Source organism: Musca autumnalis, unplaced genomic scaffold, assembly GCF_047663935.1.
Source record: "Musca autumnalis isolate F117 unplaced genomic scaffold, ASM4766393v1 scaffold_1, whole genome shotgun sequence".
Classification (NCBI taxonomy): domain Eukaryota; kingdom Metazoa; phylum Arthropoda; class Insecta; order Diptera; family Muscidae; genus Musca; species Musca autumnalis.
The window spans coordinates 19,345,678-19,365,668 of NW_027411644.1; the positions used below are offsets into that span (position 1 = coordinate 19,345,678).

The 19,991-nt window shown below is 36.6% G+C and overlaps 2 protein-coding genes across 2 annotated transcripts; one reads left to right on the plus strand and one right to left on the minus strand.

Moving 5' to 3' along the window:
• The first annotated feature begins 4,601 nt into the window (after positions 1-4,601).
• Positions 4,602-8,139, plus strand: LOC141394506 (thialysine N-epsilon-acetyltransferase). The gene is made up of 4 exons (XM_073969036.1): positions 4,602-4,863; positions 5,031-5,082; positions 5,634-5,715; positions 7,719-8,139. The coding sequence occupies exons 1-4, from the start codon at positions 4,789-4,791 to the stop codon at positions 8,029-8,031; spliced, it is 522 nt and encodes a 173-aa protein (XP_073825137.1). The 5' UTR covers positions 4,602-4,788; the 3' UTR covers positions 8,032-8,139.
• A 33-nt stretch (positions 8,140-8,172) lies between these two features.
• SIDL (SIDL trafficking protein particle complex subunit 10) lies at positions 8,173-12,310 on the minus strand. Its single transcript, XM_073969022.1, has 7 exons — positions 12,176-12,310; positions 11,841-12,064; positions 11,502-11,773; positions 9,717-11,442; positions 9,019-9,651; positions 8,590-8,932; positions 8,173-8,525 (listed from the first exon to the last, which is right to left on the minus strand). Exons 1-7 carry the CDS (start codon positions 12,198-12,200, stop codon positions 8,299-8,301), a joined length of 3,450 nt encoding a protein of 1,149 aa, XP_073825123.1. The 5' UTR covers positions 12,201-12,310; the 3' UTR covers positions 8,173-8,298.
• Positions 12,311-19,991: the final 7,681 nt, after the last annotated feature.

Here is a 19,991-nt window from a genome sequence, read left to right on the forward strand (position 1 = left end):
ATGATTTTTACAAGGGAGTGACCCCGGAAAGAGGCACTCCATTGCACCGAATTTTAACTTACCCTTTGGCATTGGGTGACGTAGGGGATGGAAGATACCAAGCAACGGTCCTGATCGGTTTTAACATGGCAAAGTCCAGGATTTATCTTGGTCCCTCTTTCATTCCAAGTGGACACTGACCTCCCCGTGGTGTCACCTGGGGAACTGCCTTTGACACCCGTTAAAGGCAGTGAGCTAACATGTGCCGCGCGTTCACCCATAAGAACGTTAAAAACTTGGGTTTGGGCGTCGGGTTAGTAACCCTCCCCTAGAAAAAACAGCCTACTATGAAAAAACGAAAGAAAAGAAAAACAAACCCCTCTAAAGTTGACGAACCCCGCAAACGTTTTAAGGACCATGATCTGCGAATCTGCACCTGGAATGTTCGCACTCTTTATAGAGAAGGTGCAGTCTTCGCATTGGCAGACTTGAAAAGTACAAGGCCGATATTCTCCCATACAGGAAATACGATGGATTGGGGAAGGCGTCACAACAACACCTAAAGGTGACGCACTGTATTATAGCTGCCATGACGTAAAGCATGTGTTTGGTTGTGGATTCGTAGTTAGTCGGAGACTAAAACATCTGATATCCAGCTTCACCCCAGTGAATGAAAGACTTGCTGCAATTCGAATAAAAGCTAAATTCTTCAACATCAGCTTTATTTGCGCTCATGCTGCCACTGAAGAAAAGGACGAACAGACCATATATTTTACGAGCGCTTAGAAGAAACATATGACCGTTGCCCTGCCCATGACATTAAAATCATTCTAGGCGATTTTAATGCCAAAATTGGAAAGGAGAATATCTTTGGCCCAACAGTCGGGAAATTCAGTCTCCACAGTGAAACATCTAACAAGGGTATGAGGCTGATAGACTTTGCAGCTGCAAAATACATGGTAGTTAGCAGTACCAGATTTAATCATCTCGATATTCATAAGGGCACCTGGCTGTCTCCAGATCAGAAAACAAGAAACCACATTAATCATGTTGTGATAGATGGAAGACATTCATCGAGCGTGTTGGATGTACGATCGTTCCGAGGCGCAAACATTGATTGATTGGTACGCACCCGCTTAAACGTAGCAAACAAAGTACGAACAGACACAACACGAAAGTTAGACATCGGTAAGCTGCAATCACAACAGATAGCCACAGCATATTCCACTCAACTAGCCCAATTGCTTAATCAAAGCACTCCTCATCCCGATAACATATCAGCGCAATGGCAAAGCATTGCCCACTCCATGCAAACAGCCGCAAAATCCATACTTGGATACCAGAGACCTCCACCAAGGAATCCATGATATGATCAGGAGTGTCGTGCTGTCACCGAAGAGAAAAATGCGGGATATAGGGCTACTTTACAATCCGAAGCAACGCGTAGCGCACGAGAGAGATACAGGGAGAAAAGGAGACAGGAGAAACGTCTTTTCCGCAGAAAAAAGAGAGAGATGGAAAAGCGGGAGTGTGAAAAAATCGAGATGTACAGGAGCCAGAATAAAGTCCGAAATTCTACCAAAGAGTCAAGCATCAAACTGATGGCATTGGTACAGGCACATCCTCCTGTAGAGACCAGCAAGGTAATTTGGTAACTGATACAGTTAGTGTGCTCAGGATATAGAAAGAACATTTTTCAAATCTGTTGGTATCCAATAGCAGCGAAGACGACGAAGATACCACAGTCCCAATCCCAGAAGATTGTATTATATGTATACTGCCCAGCCAAGATGAGGTAAAGACAGCAATAAACCGGCTGAAGAATAATAAGGCAGCAGGGGCCGATGGCTTACCAGCCGAGCTGTTCAAAACCGGAGGCGACACGCTGATAAGGTGTATTCATCAGCTAGTTAGCACCATCTGGCAGGAAGAACGAGTACCCGACGATTGGAACCTGAGTACCCTGTGACCCGTCCACAAGAAGGGAGATAAGACTGTATGCTCTAACTTTAGGGGCATAAGTCTACTCCCTATTGCCCACAAGATCGTGTCAGGGATATTGTGCCAACGACTAAAGCCTATGGTCAACGAGATAATTGGACCATACCAATGCGGCTTTAGACCTGGCAAGTCCACCATTGACCAGATATTTACCCTGCGGCAAATCCTGGAGAAGACCCAAGAGATGCAGATCGACACCTACCACCTTTTTGTCGATTATAAAGCAGCCTTGGACAGCCCGCTGCGTTCAAAGGTACTCCAAGCCATGTCTGAATTTGGTATCCCCGCAAAGCTCATCCGGCTTTGTAAAATGACTTTAACTGACACGAGGTCCTCAGTTAAAATAGGAAAGAACCTCTACGAAGAGTTTAATACCAAAAGAGGCTTCAGACAAGGAGACAGCCTTTCGTGTGATCTCTTCAACATCCTGCTGGAAAAGGTTATACGAGAGGCAAACGTCAAAAGAAGTGGCACAATCTACACCAATAGTCACATGTTACTTGCTTATGCTGATGATATAGACATCATGGGCCGATCAGTAAAAGAAGTAACTGATACCTTTATAAAGGTCGAAGGAGAATCTGCTAAAGCGGGTCTGGCGGTAAACGGTGAGAAGACCAAGTTGATGTTGTCGACGTGCAATGCGTCCATTGAGCTCGGACCGACTGTGGAAGTTGGTTCCTATTATATTGAGGTAGTAAAAGACTTCGTCTACCTCGGCACCTCCGTAAACACACAAACGATATCAGTTGTGAAACAAAAAGAAGAATTGTATTGGCCAACAGATGCTACATTGGTTTAAGTAAGCAGTTTAAAAACAAAGCCACATCTCGTCAAACAAAAATAACGCTCTACAAAACACTGATACTACCCGTGCTGATGTATGGCTCCGAAGCCTGGGTACTTGCGCAAGCAGACATGGCAGTGCTTGGTGTGTTTGAGAGAAAAATTCTTCGAAAGATTTACGGACCAATCTGTGTTGACGGCGAATATCGACGTCGCATGAACCACGAGCTGTATCTGCGAATATCGACGTCGCATGAACCACGAGCTGTATCTGCTATACAACGACATCAATATTGTTAAACGTATCGAGATGCAGCGATTGCGTTGGCTAGGCCATATCATAAGAATGAGCGATGATGAACCCGCTAAAAAGGCGTATAAACACTGACCGCTCGGCGGTGCACGCAGAATTGGCAGGCCAAGGAATAGATGGGGCAAACAAGTGGATGATGAGATCAAAAGACGCGGTATTCCAGAGTGCCTATGGAACAAATGTTCTGTAATGGGCCAGCTAAGTAAATAAGTATCTAAGGTAAGGAGCTCATGGCAATAGAAGTCCGTTTAAAAGTTGTATACAGATAGAAAACCATTTGAAGATTCTCTTCTATAAAAGATTCTTCAAAGTCTCTAGATTTAGAAGATTTCAAATGATAAGGCCTCGGTACATTAGAAGTAAGCATGACCTTCTTTGAGCTTTACGAATACATGCCATTATTTGCAGTTGAAATCCACTGTATTTCGTAAATGTAAGCATGTATGATTTTATAATATACATTTTATATCGAATCTGGTCACCCCATTACTGTCGAGTCGTTGTCCAACCGGCCACTGATGGAGTGAGTGAATGAGCCGAGTTTAAACATTTTAATGTCACTTCTTATCTGTTTCAGTTGAACTACAATTATTATGTGACTTTTTGTTGTTGTTGCTGATGTACACATTTTCTTTCTTTAAGTTTCAATTTAGTTTCATTCTTTTGTTTTTATTGTTTTTGTTATTTTATAATAAAAAATGTACAAGTGACTACACTTTTTTAAATAATTTATTATCGCTTTTAACAACAGAGTGTTGGCGCAGCCATTACAAGTCTTCATTGCTGTGTGTTTGTCATGTCAATCGCACAGAGCAATTCAATCTTAAACATTGACATGATTTTTGTTTTTCCTTTTTCGAATACCCTACATTAGAGTCTGTGAGTTTCCGCTATCCAAATAAAAGGGCAGCATTATGCACATCCGCCATGCAAACGGAATGTCCTGGTTCGTTTCCCGGTGGCAAAATTCCACTGAGTATTTCAGTTATGTACTCGGCGATAGAAGAAGGTCCCATTTTGGATGCACTCATTGATATGATCTAAGTCTTCCTTCCCTTCTGGGATGTTTGTGGGAACATATACTACAGCAATTGTTATTGATGATTATTAAGAAGGAACAAATATTTTACTTGGTATCTAAACATGGAAAGCTCCATATGAAACATTCTATTTAATGAACAAATTCCATGGAATATTTGTCAAGTAGATTATGTATTTAACATAAACCCCTTCTTTTCAGGTTGAATATATTTTATGAAGCATGTTGAAAAAGATATATGTATGTATATGCCTAAAACGCATAATTTCATGACATTTTTATTCCATGAAATTACTCGTGTGTGGACTTCAACTTATGTATGTATGTATGTCCTCAAAGCTCATTCAACAAATGTATAAAAAAGCATATTTAAAACAAAAATTTAAAAATAACTTTTTATAAACCGACCAAATATCGTATTTATACCAACAAGCTGTAACCAAATATGTATGTTTTTATGTAGTGCCACATTAGGGTTAATATTCAGATATGATAACAGAACAAACACCTTGTTCTCGCTCGCCATTGATTAGATCAAATAAGTTGAATTGTGGTACCATTCCCACACAAACATAAATACGCCTCTAATCGTTCAATTCATTTAGTTTAAATTCACTACATCTAAACATCTGTTAGTTTGTCTGGAGAAAATCGACTGGAACAGCATCAAATGGCATCAAATAAAGAGTTTGTATTTCGTAAAGCTGAGAAAAATGATTTAAAAGTTGTTGTGGAGATGATACAGGTGAGAAAATACATCCATATGTAAATTGCAATGTATTTGAACATAATCATAAAAATTGCAATTGTTTTGTTGTAAAATCCTAACATCAAAACAGCTGATTGTCATTTTACGGTGCCATGTGTTTACACTTAGAAAAATTAATTTGGCGTTTTATGTTTTTATTTTAGGAATTGGCTGATTTCGAAAAAATGAGTGATGGACCCCAGTTAACTGAAGAAGGTATTATTGTCGATTCTTGTACCAATGCAAATTTTTATTTTTGCCATTTTTGGACAGCGGGCAGAAAAATCCGAAATTTTTACCATGGGTAGACATTTTCGTCCTGATTACAAAAATATAAAGCTTTTCGGGGGGGGGGGGAGTCTATACTTCCCGGGATATGGGCCTCTGAAGTTCCGACAATTCCCTTGTTTACTTGGAAACAAATTACAATTTATAAGAAAATTTTGTTCCTGTGCCCGAGTGTTCCTGTCCATAGGAGAAAGTATTAAATCCCCGGCCGATGGGCGGTTATTTGCATATGATAGTGTATTCCGCAAGTGGTACCCATATTATAATTGTCCGTTCAAAAATGAAGTTAAAAACAAGGAATTTCCGGAACTTCAAAGGCCCATATCTCGGGAAATATGGACTTCAACCCGAGGAACTTTACATTTTTGCAATTAGGACGAGAGATCTACCTGTGGTAAAAATTTCAGATTTTTCTGCAGCTGTTCGCTTAATAAATTTGTTCCCAATTGTTTAATATACATACATACATTTTTATGTAGATCTTTTGAGAGATTCCGGTTTGGAGGGAGGTCCACAATATTGTCATATTTATGTGCTGGATCTAAAGGAAACCGATAAAGTGTAAGTTGAAGAAAAGAATAAATTGATACAGGTAAAAAAATCATATGACAACTACCGTGGGGGGGCTAGGCTGTACCAGAACATTAACCTATGTTGAAAATATTTGGTGTAGAAGTTTTGCGACCACTGGTAATATCAAATTTCAAATGACCGCTATTTCGGTAAAAAATGTGTACCGAAAATCTCGAGGTACCATTATATGGAGGGTATACCAAAACATGGAACTATGTTGACAATTTTTAGTGAGGAAGTTTTGTTACAACCGGGAATCTCGAATTTCAAAATACAGAAAGTTCGGTCAAAAAATTTATGTATCTAAAATACCTAATATCGGGAGGTACCGTTTTATGGGGCCCATACAAAAACGTGGACCTATGTTGACAATTGCTGTTGGAAATGTTTTGTGACAACTGGGAACAATCTCAAATGTAAAATTACAGGTAGTTACGTCAAAAATGTTGCAAATATCATCAAAAAACTTCAAATCGACAGATATCTTTATTAGCGGGCTATAAATGTTTGGTGGAGAAGTTTTGACTATTGGGAACCTCAAATGTTAAATTTACTTTATGGGATCGCAAATGATTATTTCAATGCGTTTATTTTCATATATTTGACATATAAATCGCATATTTTCCTAAAACATCCGTTTTAGGCCCCAATGTAAATGCCCCACGTGGTCCTTCGAGCTGTGCAAACATTTAAATTACGAGGTTTTGAGAGGCTTGAATGCTGAACATAGGCAAACAACATTTTTATTAGCAAAATACGAAGTGTTTTTGTTGAATGTGAGTGCATCCTTTAGTATCCAAAGACTTTCGTTTAGTCCCCGTCCACACTAGAATGATTTCATTGAAAAATATCATGAAATTATGCGTCCCTAGGTCGAATTCTATAGTAGAGAAATATCACTAAATTTGTTGTAGGGGAACTCGATCTAAGAACGTCAAATTTAATGAAATTTTTCAATGAAATCACGCTTGTGTGGACCGGGACTTGTTTAGTAAAATCATGAAATTGCTGTAGTGGGGAATTCGATCAAAGAACGTTTTAGAAAGGAGTTTCTTCCCTTGGTTTTTTTAAAGAAAGATCTTTCAGAGCACTCTTTCATATCGAAAAGGTGTTTTGACATCCTTCCTAATTGAAACCGTATTCAATATCCGTCTTTCTTGTCGCAGTGGATTCTATATTCTCAAGAGAACATTCAAGAACCCTTTTTACCGAAGGGTTCTTTCTTATCGAAATGATCTTTTGGCGCCATTTCCAATAGTTCTACAAGTCCCATATTTTTATATAATGCTCTTTTAACAACCTTTCTAAGCGAGGATGATTTAATCAGGAGGGAGCATACTTTATTTTCCTAAAATTTCACAAAGGTATTTCTCGTATAACTTCATTTTAGAGCACCATTTCTTATCTAAGGATACTTCCAACGCCCTCTATAGTTTCGAAAAGATATTCTAGAACACCCTTTCTAAACGAAAAGTTAATAAAGAGTATCCGAGGAGTTACTTTTAGCACCCTTTTTATCGAAGTATACATCTAACGTTACCTATACTATCGAAAAGATATTCTAGAGAAAATGTTCCATATAACGCCCTTCTTTGTCGAAAGGTTAATCTAGGAAACCCCTCTGGTAGAAGCGTTCGGGTTTCCCAAGGACATTTTAGGCTTCCCATTTTTGTGCATACCGTCTTTAGAATAGAGTTCAAGTTGCATACCCGCGACCAACATAACCATTAAAACTCTATACAAACTTTGTCGTTGTCGGTGATTGATAAATATATGACATACCAATAAAGTTCGTCCAAGTCCTCTGGACTTCTTGTGCCTTGATGGCATGGCAACATGGCAGACTCTTGCTCATTTTTATGCACCCCGCATGACCTTTTCCATTAGAATGTTAAATACGTCACACGATAGAAACATTTGTCTGAAACATCATCATTATTTGTATTGATGTACATAATCCAAATCCCAATTTCTTTCGTCTTTTATTCCAGATCAACAATTGGCTATGCCATTTGTTTCTTTTCATATTCCACATGGCAAGGTAAATCATATTTCTTGGAAGATATTTATGTAAAGCCCGCTTATCGTGGCATTGGAGCTGGTGGCCGTATGTTTCGTGAAGTAGCTGCCAAGGCCAAAGAGTTTGGCTGTAAACGTGTTGATTTTCACGTTTTATCCTGGAATCCAGCGTCGAAATTCTATCAAAAGATGGGAGCCACAGATTTAACCGAAGCAGAACAATGGCATTTTTATCGTTTACAGGAACAACAATTGGATATTCTTTCAAAGGAGTTGAACAAATAAATAGACATGTCACATTTTATGGGAACATACATATATAATAGTATATTTAATATATTATTATAAATATATTTAATAAAAATTATAATTATTATAATAGTTTTTTTTTTACTTCCTCTTATTTTTTTCTTCTTTCAGTTCTAATTTGTAGATGATTAACAATAATACTTAATTTGTTGTGTTGTTGAGTGTTTCTTTTTCTTGTTTTTGTTTTGTTATTTTAAATAAATTAAGTTCAAGTCAAAAATGTTAGGTATTTGGGGATTAATATTATTGTTCACCAGCTGTGGCTATGACATGGATTTGCATTGATTTTGTTGAATTGTACAATTGGCCCGGAGGGAATGGATGCACTTTAGAATGAGTATCGGCTTTAGTTTTGCTACATGTAATGTATTTGGATAGACGTATGCTAGGCATGGGTAAAAATCCTGTACACAGCGGCATTACATCCAGGGAAATAGAGTGGCTCTCAACATCTTTCATGGAAATTATGCCTAAACACAAAAATTAATGTTTTTTGTTTCTAAAATAATTTTATTTAATGTTATTTGCACTTACCCGATGACCGGCCACACACTGCCCATGAATTTTGATCAGACAACACCTCGTACATTAAATCACTGTACGGATTAGCATGTATTTTGGTGATTTTCAAATTTAAATTGCACACAGACTTCAGGCGACACAACTCATTTGGTTCCAATTGGGCCTGAATTTTAAACAACGTTACATAGTCCACCAAATCGAACGCACAACCGAAATTACGCAGCAAATAAGGTTTTTCCACACTGGAATATTTTGTCATGAAATGCACTTTTATCACAGGAAACTCTGTTTCAGTTCCCAATGGCTCCACTTGTATTTCATAGAGGAAATAAACCGTCAGGGATTTGTAGATTTCCTTAAAAAAGAAACAACAAAATAAGTTAGAAATATATATGAACGCTTCTGAAACGAATTTGCATTAAAATTCACTGGATTACACACAATTTTCTGTTGTGTTGGCGGATTCAAATCGATCAAACGCACACCAGGTACATCACATCGCACCCGTGCCTCTGTCAAATACAGATGCGCCTCTAAACCCCGAACAATCACTTGCAAAAACTTCTGAGTACCACAGGTATGCAAGTGACACGAAGCCTCTATGGCCGGCTGGAATTCAATGGGTATCTGTAATTCATTACGTGACCAGGGGCAACTCAGTGTAATGTGATGTTCAAGGTGTTTGGTCAATTTGCGTCCAGGCATATCCGTCAGAACTTCCAGTGGTATATCACGTTCTTCGAATGATTTGAAATTCATCAGAGGCACATGAAGAACACTTTCAAATGTGGCATCTTCATCGGGATTTTCCTTGTTGGTATCACAATCTTCTTCCTTGACTTGATTTTGCATACGTATCCGCAAGTTTTTTGAACATTTTAGGGTTATTTTGGCATCAGGAGGGAATATAAAACTACCACCGGCAACATGTAGGCGAATGGGTTGTTCTATTCCAGCTATGAGTGTTTTAAAATGTAGTACAGCTGTTGCTGGTTTTGTTGTGATGTCGAATGGTAAAACTTTAATGGGCAAATGTTCAGAGAGGAAATCCAGTTGGGACATTCGCAAACGGAGCTAAAAGAAATATAAAACAAACATTTAAAGAAATTGATATATTAGTAAAAAAATTCTTTACATACCTGTTTAAATTCCCATTGTCCCACTCGTGTTCCCTTAGTTTGTAGCTCAATTTTATTTGCTCCGGGTTGTATAACAATATTCTCCACTGTAACGGCATTACTAAAATCCGATTGTATACTAGGCGAAAGTTTACGTTTAGTACTACTTGTCCTCCTCACCGGCTGTTTGGGTTTTGGTGTATCACATGCCACCGAAGCACAATCTAATTTATTGTCTTGTTTTCGATTCAAAAGTAAGGAGAATTTCATACGATTGTCTTTAACATAGCCAGCAGCCTTTTGGGCCATTGCATTTGGTGTGTTCACTTGATTGGGCAATGGAGCTATATAACGTTCAAAGGACAACTTAATTTCATCTACCAGAATTTCACGTGGATATAAACTCTCAAATTGCACCTCCACCCGTATTATGTCATCCTGAATGATAGGCTTTTCATTTAAAACCGCGATACTATTGATGCGAAAATGATCTTCGAGAACACAAAAATTGGCATTTTCCAAGGATGGTTGGGCGGACAACACTGAGTTGAGGGATTTCAGAGATTTTAAAAACTCATCAAAATAAAAGGAACGCACTAAAGTCTCAAGTTCGGGACAACATGAAATGGCACTGCAGGTTTTTGTGTAGGCCATGGCATCACCCATTTTGCGATAGCAATTTGCCAACTCCAACAAAGTCTGGGAACACAGGGAGGGCCAATTTTCGGCCTTCAATTCTCGCAAAAGATCGGTAAAAAATCCCACAGCCTTGTGAGGCTCATTCAAGGCACAATAGAAATTGCCCAAATCCAAACCAACCAAACGTGCCGAACGCAGACGTGATACATGTTTGTATGTGCTAATTGCCAATTCAGCCAATTCCAAATATAATTTTTGAAAGGCCTGGTTTGAGCCCAGGGCTTCTTTTAGCTGTTCGGGAGCAGATTTGCGTGGCTTACGGGCGGGGGATCGATCCCTTTGCTGTGGTGTGGGATTTAAAAACTGCTGCTGCTGATCTATCGGAGTGTCTCCAATGCCTGCCGACAACTGTACTACAATATGCAATTGGGATGAACTGGGTGTACATCCAGGCAACAGTCCACAGAGTTTACCCAACTCATATAACTTATCCTTGGCCAAATTCCAAATGGGGGCACAATGTTGAAAACATGTTACTTCTTGGGGTTCCATTGACATTTCACACACTTGTAATACCTCGAGGGCACACACAAACTCCCAGCACGCCAAGGCACCTTCTTGATATTCCAATTTAACCAATTCCACCTCCCTTAAAGTTGAAAACAGAAAACCCAAAAGCCTTTTAGCAATGCAAGGTGTATCATTGCTCTGCTGCAACAAGTAGGCTTGTCGTTCAAATAAATAATTACGGAATTCCAACAACGATACACCTTCGTTACGTATTTGTTCTCTCAGTTCAAAGCGATCCTTTCTTCTCAGGCAAATACCATGGAATGATGTTAATGGTTTGCGAAAATATTCCAACCATTTTTGTTTTTCACCAAAACTGGAGTTCGTTATGAATTGGGAAAATATGGCATCCAACTCATCGTACTGTATAAGGGCGTCTGTATGTAACTCCAGCTTTTCAAAGACCAGTGCCAAATCTTCCTGCATAAAGAAATACTGGCGGAAATCCCATCCGTCATGGTTGCGTTTTTCACGTTTCGAGCGTATAAGTTCTTCATATTTGCCAATATTGCGATTATAGCTGGCCAGCATAAGGAACCTGTAAAAGTAAACAAAATGTTAAAGAAATTAGAGCAATTTTAAACTTGATGGTTATACCTAATGCGCTGCACCAAACACCTAAAACTTTCGGTAGATTTTTGTTCAAATTTGGCCGGATTCAATACCGATATACAACGATCTTCATTCTTGGCACCAAAATCCAAACGTATTTTATCCAGTACCGTTGTTCTTTGTAGTAAATTTTTGGTCTTTCGCACATCTATAGTCTCAACCAGAAGTATCATCCAATCACTTATATCATAGCTGGCTAATAATTTTAGCCACTTATCTATTTCTTCATGAGTTGTTTTCTTATAATTATCCACATCCTGGAAAGACAATTGAAACACCCATGATTTGAATAATTGATTAATGGAATTCAATATTTTCTCTTACATTACATTCCGTCACATAAATATGCAGTATAGGATGTTCTACAATACTCCATTCACCTGTTTTGTATTTCTCTAAAAGCTTCTCATTGAATGGCTGAAACTGGGCATCGAGTCTTACATGTTTTGTGGGCCGATGCAGTGTTCGACGCCACTCGCATGTGTCCAAGGGTATAGCATTTGATATTTGTGCCTCCAATGATCGAAACAGCGGAGCTGAACCAGTATCTGCAAAAAAAACAAAAACGTTAGTCAAACAGTCAACAGCAAGAGATTGCTGAGTCTTATCGCAGAAAACATTTTGCTAAGTAGAAATTCACACTCCACGTGCAAACTTACAAGTGATAATAGGTTTAAAATTCATTTTTTTAATATTATTTTTCAATTCTCATTTTATTTTTTATTTACTACTTTACTTGACCACGACACAATTAATAATATTCAGTCACTGCGAAATGGTAGCACGAAAAAATCAGTGATTTTTTATCATGTTTAGAAGGAGGAAGAAGGGGAATATGCAATTGGCGAATAAGGTTGAAGAAGGAACGATGTTCAAATTTCAATTTACACCCATCCATGGCACAATTACCCAGGTAGTGGCATCGTAAAATTTTGGATATGTTATGTCAAAGCTTTCTTTATGTTGTTGGGGAAATTACAACAAAAATAATTTTTTTATAAAGGGATTTGACTTTTCATATTCGATCAGCTGGTGTGATACCACTACCTGGTAGTTCTGCCATGCACCCATCCCAGCAAATAGTTGATAAAAGCTCTGTTCCTTTACGTGCAAGAATCTTCAAGTTTTACAACTTTTTAATCGAGAAGCGTTCCTTTACTTCAGACACCATACAATTCATAGTCCCAATTTACATTAGGCGAGTTTACTTGCGGCAATTGTCAGTTCGGTGGAGAGAGAGGTGAGGTATATGGTAACCCTTTGCCTCTCAACACCCTCTCTCACCCACAAACTGACAATTGCCGCAAGTAAACTCGCCTAATGTAAATTGGGACATATGGGAGCAGTTTACAACTTTTATGTCAAGTTTACACTTACGCTCCAAAATCCACTGGATTTCACGAAATCCTGAAATACACCCCGGTGTTTATACTTATTTTTTTGTTGATTTCAAACATATCACAATTATCAAGGTAGATGCATATGTATGTGCAACTGATCGAACATGAATTTTCAAAACAAACTGTTGTAAATTGAATTAGTCATAAAAAAATACGACAATATACAACTTTAAAGCTTTATTTCTAAAATTATAGTAAAATTATCAATATATCGTATTAATTGTGTATTATACTAACCATGGTGTAAGAAAGAAGGTGATACAATAATAGCAACCTATGTCTTCATTTGCTGTCAAAACATATTTTTAATCAAAAATAAATAACAAATATTTCGTTCTATAAAAAATATCTGTGTACAACATCTTTGTTTAAGCTTCGCGAATAATATTTTAACGTTTTCTTCCTACTTTTGAGGATATTTCGCGCAAAAAAAAATTTGACAGCAAATGAAGACTACAACCTAACGTCAACTATTGGATCACCTTGTTAAATTCGCCTTGATAATAACAAATGAAAAAATAAAAAATGATTTTATCGTTGAGACATCATAATAATAAATTTTTGTATACAAAAGTTGTGTTCAGAACCTGCAAAATATTACTACTTGCTGTAGTTTTCCCGTTTAGTGCAACAAATGCGTTCCCGTACTCTGAAATTTAGCAAGACTTGCACTTCTATTTAAACGAAAATGGCGCTGAATAACAAACACCATCTGCTCCTGTTTTCTGCTGCACAAATTTGGCATAGTAGAAAGTAGCAGCATGTTTATTAGCACCTGAATATGTTAACTGATACGTTGATTTTGACATTTCTGCCAGTTTCCTTTCCCGTATTTTTTAAGAAATTTGTATGGGAAAGCAATTTTTTACAATTCGCTCTTTTTTTCTAACATTACCGTTAAAAAAAGTACTGGAACACAATGGAAAATATCATTGTAACAAAGTAACTTAATATTTTTTCACATTGTTTACACATTTGTATAATAACATTTTTTGTTACAGCAATTGACCATCTACCTTGTTTATTGTGATACGTGAAAAGTGTTGCAACTTTTGGTACTTTTTCAAACAAAGACAGGGTTGTATATCATGAGTACTGTGATTTCGATGTTGATTTCGCTGAAATCACGAAATGAGATGATTTCATTTTTGTATGCGAAATCATGATAAATTTTGCTTGATCCCGCTCGAAATCACGAAACGCCTTCGAAATCACGAAACGACGCCGAATGTAAACCAAACATTATACACCGTTTATATATCACCGGATTTAACAAACCGACTGGGTTTTAAATGTCAATTCCATTGCTTATATTTCAAACAAATCCTTATAAAGAAGGTTATCCCTGCAAAAAGCTCTAATATAAACAGCATATTACTCCTTTTGTCGGTTTTACCATTTTCAAAAGTAAAGGAACATACCATATGTATATTATTTTTGTTATAGTATACTGGGAATATAAGGGAATATAATAGTACGTTTATATATAACCGGATTTAGCAAACCCACTGGGTTTCAAATGTCAATTCCTTTGCGTATACGTCAAATAAATCCTCATTAAGAAGGTTAACCCTGCAAAAGGCTATAATATAAACACGGCCTTATGAATATTGTTAATACTTGCTCTGTTCCAGGGAACCTATTCTGTAACTTTTTAACAACTTTAGTCATTGTTTATTTTACAACAATTTCATTTGTTTGTTTTGTAGTTGTTACAAAAACAAAATAAATTTTAACAGCTTTTCAATCGATAAAATTTACAGAATAGGCCTACAGAACTTGCAAGAAGCTACTATTTTTTACTACGAAAACATTTTTTCCTTTATGTTATCGGAAAAATTAATAATAATTAGTAGATTCTTGCAGTTCTGGAATAGAGCAACTATTTATTGGCCTTGGAGGCTTTAGTATTAAGTCTAATTTACATATGAACATTAAATGATTTCGTTTTACGAAATCCTAGAAACAAATGAAGTGCATTTACATCTGTTTTTGCGACATTTGCTTACGCATACAATCGCACATACACACGGATACAATAAAACATACACACGCACACAATAGGACTGTACGATAACCCAAAAGTTTGTACAAATCTGCACAAACTTTTACAAAATGCTGTTCGATAACAAACTTGTAAAGTAAAAGAGAGCGAATTTGGAGACAATTGTAAGATAATTTGGAGAGTTTTGTTTACAAGTTTTTGCAAGGAAATTTTTTCTTGTAAGAATTTGCAAGTTTGATCAGCTGATTTCAATTCGAATGCTTTGTGGCGGACTTCTTGGCAAAAACATAAACAACCGTTTGGTTATTAAAATAAACAGAAATAAAAAATGGGAAAAAATATTAAATAAATTTTGGAAAACGATAATGTAAGTAAAATAACTTTTTTAACTTTAGTATTAATTCAAAATTAAAAAATATAACTTTTGCAAGTTTTTAAGCATTTATTTACACTTTTGTCATCGTTTGAGTATTTTTGTTTTTCTACAACACACACAAACAAAGACATCATAAAACAGTTGCATTTTTTGTATATGAAGAAAAAGCAGGGTTGCTTATAATAGTATGGTGTTTTCGTGCGCTGTTTAGAATAAATGACGCAGCTATCGTAATTTATTTTTTATGGTAAATGACGCAAAATGTTGCCTGTTTTAGCAAATAAATGACGAAACGGCCCTAAAACCAGGGATGCCAACTGTTCCGAGATAAAAATCGCTACAGCCACATACGCACCATAGTTCTGTAGCGATTTTTACCTTAAAACAGTTGACATTTCTACTCAAACAGTGGTTTTTGCACGTCAAAAATCACCACAAGTAGCGGGAAAACCACCAAGTTGGCACCTGTTTTTCGTGCTAATGTAAAAAGCACATAAGGCTGTTTCTACAGCGTCTGTATTTTAGTCCCGGTCCACACTAGAGTGATTTCATTGTAAAAATTGCATGAAATTATGCGTCTCTAGATCGACTTACATAGAAGAGTAAAATCATAAAATTGCTGTAGTGGGGAATTCGATTTAAGAACACCTAATTTCATGAAATTTTTTAAGGAAATTTACGCTAGTGTAGACTACAGTAATTTCATTGAAATTTTAATATGAAATTATGCGTCTCTAGATCGACGTCCATAGTAGAGTAAAATCATAAAATTGCTGTAGTGAGGAATTCGATTTAAGAACACTTAATTTCATGAAATTTTTTAATGAAATTCACGCTAGTGTGGACACGAACTTACCATTTTCTGCCACTGTTACCATTTTTAAAAGTAAAGGAACAGACAAAAAAAAAAAAAGAAAACGAATAAAATATAAAATTGTGCCGTGCAGAAAGAATTCAGATGGGCGGAAAAAGTGACAGATGTTATGCATAAATATGTAAAAAGCAGACCGTGTAGAAACGGCATAAAAAACAAGTAAAGGTCTGAGTACATGAGCTACCTCCCCTGCTTGCCTTGCCTGATTCTGATAAAAGAATAAATAAGAAAAGGACAACCCAGTTCAATGATGAACAAGAAGAGAGCATTTGTGTTGTGAATCGTACGAAAACGTAAAGGCAAGATGAGCATCTATGACCCAGTTCGAAATTTGCTCGGCCGTCTTTATTCTTTTATTTTTATTATGTCAGAAATGAAGCAGGAAAACCAGGCAATCAGGCGAGGCAGCTTATGTATCCAGGCTTTAACAGCCTGAAGACACAACAAAAACTCTCTCTTGCCTTTAAATTAACTCTCAACGAAAATTCGGCAATTTTATTTGCGAGAGAGAAACGAATGTATGTGCAGATTGCTCGGAACATTTTTTTTTGGCTTTTAACTCCTCCTTCAACCCTTAGATCACACCGCTACCACCATAAAGCCAAATAAAATGGTGCAAAAAAATTGGCAAAGATCCAAATCCAAATGTGTAGTCTGACTACGTTCGTCTGTAATGCTTCTGTTTCTTTTTATCTTATTAAACGGACGACACCTTGGTTAATTCAATTAATTATTCCTCACTGATGTTGTAGACCTTGTCTACATTACTCGATTGATCCGATTGGACTTATTTTATTTACGACTTTTCGTTGTTTAATATGAAAATATAAGGTGTGTCTTTTTACGTGATAATTTGTAATAATTATTACGAAATGTTACTAAATGCTGTCTTTTTACACAAAAGTTCAGTAAAAGAGAGCGAAGTGAGAGAAAAATTTTGACAGTTGTTTACTGAGAAATTGCTAAAAGTTGCTGAAAGTATTTTTCCCAGCAACATTTAGCAAGTTCGATCAGCTGTTTTTAATCATCTGCTGCTGCTCAATGTTTATCTGATTTTTGTGGAAAAATACTATAAATATTACGATTCAGCAATATTTATTGATTATTTTATTAATATATTAATTATTTTTTATATTTATTATTTATTTTGCTTAAAATTACTTTTTCTTTCATGAATTGGCGCCAATGTTTTTGTTTTGGTTATCGACTGTTATCTTGCTAAAGTTGACTAAATGCTGTCTTTTTACTTTTTTCTCTATTTTCGTATCAAAGAGTAAAATCTCTCTTACTCTCTGAAAAGAAGTTACTGAATAATTATTACTAAAAAAGTAAAAAGACACAACTATAGTTAAATTATTTAGAACGCATATATCATGCTAGCTCTGTTCCAGAACTAAAAAGTTTTTACAATTTTTACCACTTTTACACATTTTGCGTTCCCGTACACATAATTTATATGAAAATCGTTTACGACTTTTACAACTTTTACTACTTTTACCACTTTTTAAAGTACGGGAACAGGCCAGATGTTTGCAATTCTTCATCTTGTTCAAGAAACCGTAATACATATGGTCTGTTCCTTTACTTTTAAAAATGGTAACAGTGGCAAAAAATGGTAAAAGTGGTAAACTGGTCTCATATAAATTGTATGCTTTTTAAAGTAAAGGAACACTTTGCAGGTTAAAAATGGTAAGAAATGGTAACCTCAGGCACGTAAAGGAACAGAGCTATAGCGGAATCTATCCTTGTTAACGAAAATGTGGTTTGCTTGACAAATGCTTATACGCCATTTGTAATTTCTACTTTTAAGGTTAGGTTCAATTAATCCGAACGGATGTTATCCATTTATTGTTTGCGTTGGTTAAAACGATAAAATTCAGCAAAATCTTGTTAGGCACCCAGCCAATTGATAAGCACACATCGATTTGGCACACAGCCTTTTGTTAAAAAAATTTAGGAACATATCCTTTGTCATCAGAAATTCACAAAAATCTTGTTAAGCACGCAGCCATTTGATAATTTTATGTTTAATTTTTTCACTTCCTTACCCCGTAGGTTTTTATTACTGTCAGAGGACGTCTGCTCTGGAAGCCGTCCGAATACGAACTTGTCGGAACATTTTTGAAAGCAAGCTCAGGAAAGTGTGCAGAAATTCTTAAAAAAAATCTTGCTGAAAATCAGTTGAATTTCTAAGGGAAATTTTTAGAAATCAGTTAGTTTTCTGATCAAACTTTAGAAAACCTAGTAAAAGAATCTAATATCAGAGCCCTCGGCAAAAATTGTTTAGTGGGTATTGTAATGACCCCCCACTGTCAATAGCTGTGTCTGGTTACCCTAAAATTTGTAACAATTTGTACCAATTGTTGCTGGAAGTCGTCTGTTAACACAAAAAAACCAGCAAAAGAGAACGATTCGACAGAGACATTTTGACAGTTCTTTCACTGAGAGCTTGCAAATTCTTGCTGGACAAATTTCTTCTAGCAAGCACTTGCAAGCTCTTCTTCTTCCTGAAAACAATCAATCAGCCGTTTTTAGTTTTTTGTTGATTTATGTTTGTGAACATTAAAAACTATTTTATTGTGTAAATAACATAGTCTAATTGCATTGTTTTATGGAGAACAAATTTGTAAAGTGATAAAATACTTTTTTGTTTCATTTTCTTTTTTATTTTTAATAAAATACAACGTGTTGCTTCCTTTGTTGGCGGACAAATTGTTCTGTTTTGGCAAGTCAGCAGATTGCTTGCTGGTTTTTGCTGGGAAGGTGTCTGTTTACTTTTTACAATTTTCTAGCAAAAGAGAATAAAAACCCCTTACTCTCTGAGAAAGTTCTTGCTGGACAATTCTTGCTGGGAAAGTAACCAGACAGACTTAATGTTTATCAGCTGTTTCGTAAAACGTCATGTGAAAAAATAGAAACAAACTTGTTTTCTTTATTACTAATAATAAACTTATTTCCTATTAAAGAATTACTACGAACTTAATGTTGTAGGCCTTAACTTGCCTCATTAACTTAATACTATGGAAATGGCAAAAAGTTTATTTGGCAGAGATCATGAAGGCTATTCATCAAAGATCAACATTCCGTATGTTTAATAATGACATCGAAAATTAAATAAAAAACCATCTCTACAATTTTTATTTCCCAGAAAAAGCTGCAAACTCTTAATTCTGAAGATGATATTGGCGAAGAACTACCTACAATGATGGAAGAATTGAGTGTGGTAGATGGTCTGCGGCCGCAGGCAGGGGGTCCATTCTCGGCACTTACTCCCTCTATGTGGCCTCAGGAAATATTGGCAAAACCTGAGTCGGATAATGGTAGTGGACCCAACGATCAGCCGGACTATAGGTTTGATGAATTCGGGTTTCGTGTCGAAGAGGAAGATGCACAACATCGTTTGCAGTGGATTGCTCATTTAGAGTTTTCACACAATAAAGAGGCCAATGAATTGACGTGGGAAAATGTGGGTGTAATGTTGCCACGTACTGAAAAACTGAGGAATATGGTGAGAGAAGGTATACCGCATTCTCTGAGACCACAAATGTGGATGCGCCTATCTGGAGCATTGTCCAAGAAACAGAAAAGTGAAACTAGTTATCAAGAGATAATAAAGGCCTCGGCAAATGATCAGCTAATGACTTCCAAGCATAATGGAATGCGAAATTTTTAATGGTTTATTTTTGGGTCAGGAAGAGTTTTCCCCTGAACAAAAACGTTACTTGATAATTAAAGCACTTGGTGGTAGGGGATCCTACTTAGTGCCATCAGCGATTTTTGGGTTCGGTGATCCCGTCATACGACACCGTCTTAAGTTGGT

Coding starts and splice junctions, on each gene's coding strand:
- LOC141394506 (XM_073969036.1), top strand. CDS start 4,789: ATGGCATCAAATAAAGAGTTTGTATTTCGTAAAGCTGAGAAAAATGAT. Junction 4,864..5,030: donor TTGTTGTGGAGATGATACAG/GTGAGAAAATAC, acceptor TTTTTATTTTAG/GAATTGGCTGATTTCGAAAA. Junction 5,716..7,718: donor CTAAAGGAAACCGATAAAGT/GTAAGTTGAAGA, acceptor CTTTTATTCCAG/ATCAACAATTGGCTATGCCA.
- SIDL (XM_073969022.1), bottom strand. CDS start 12,200: ATGAATTTTAAACCTATTATCACTT. Junction 11,443..11,501: donor TGTTTGGTGCAGCGCATTAG/GTATAACCATCA, acceptor TTACTTTTACAG/GTTCCTTATGCTGGCCAGCT. Junction 8,526..8,589: donor AGTGTGTGGCCGGTCATCGG/GTAAGTGCAAAT, acceptor TTTTGTGTTTAG/GCATAATTTCCATGAAAGAT.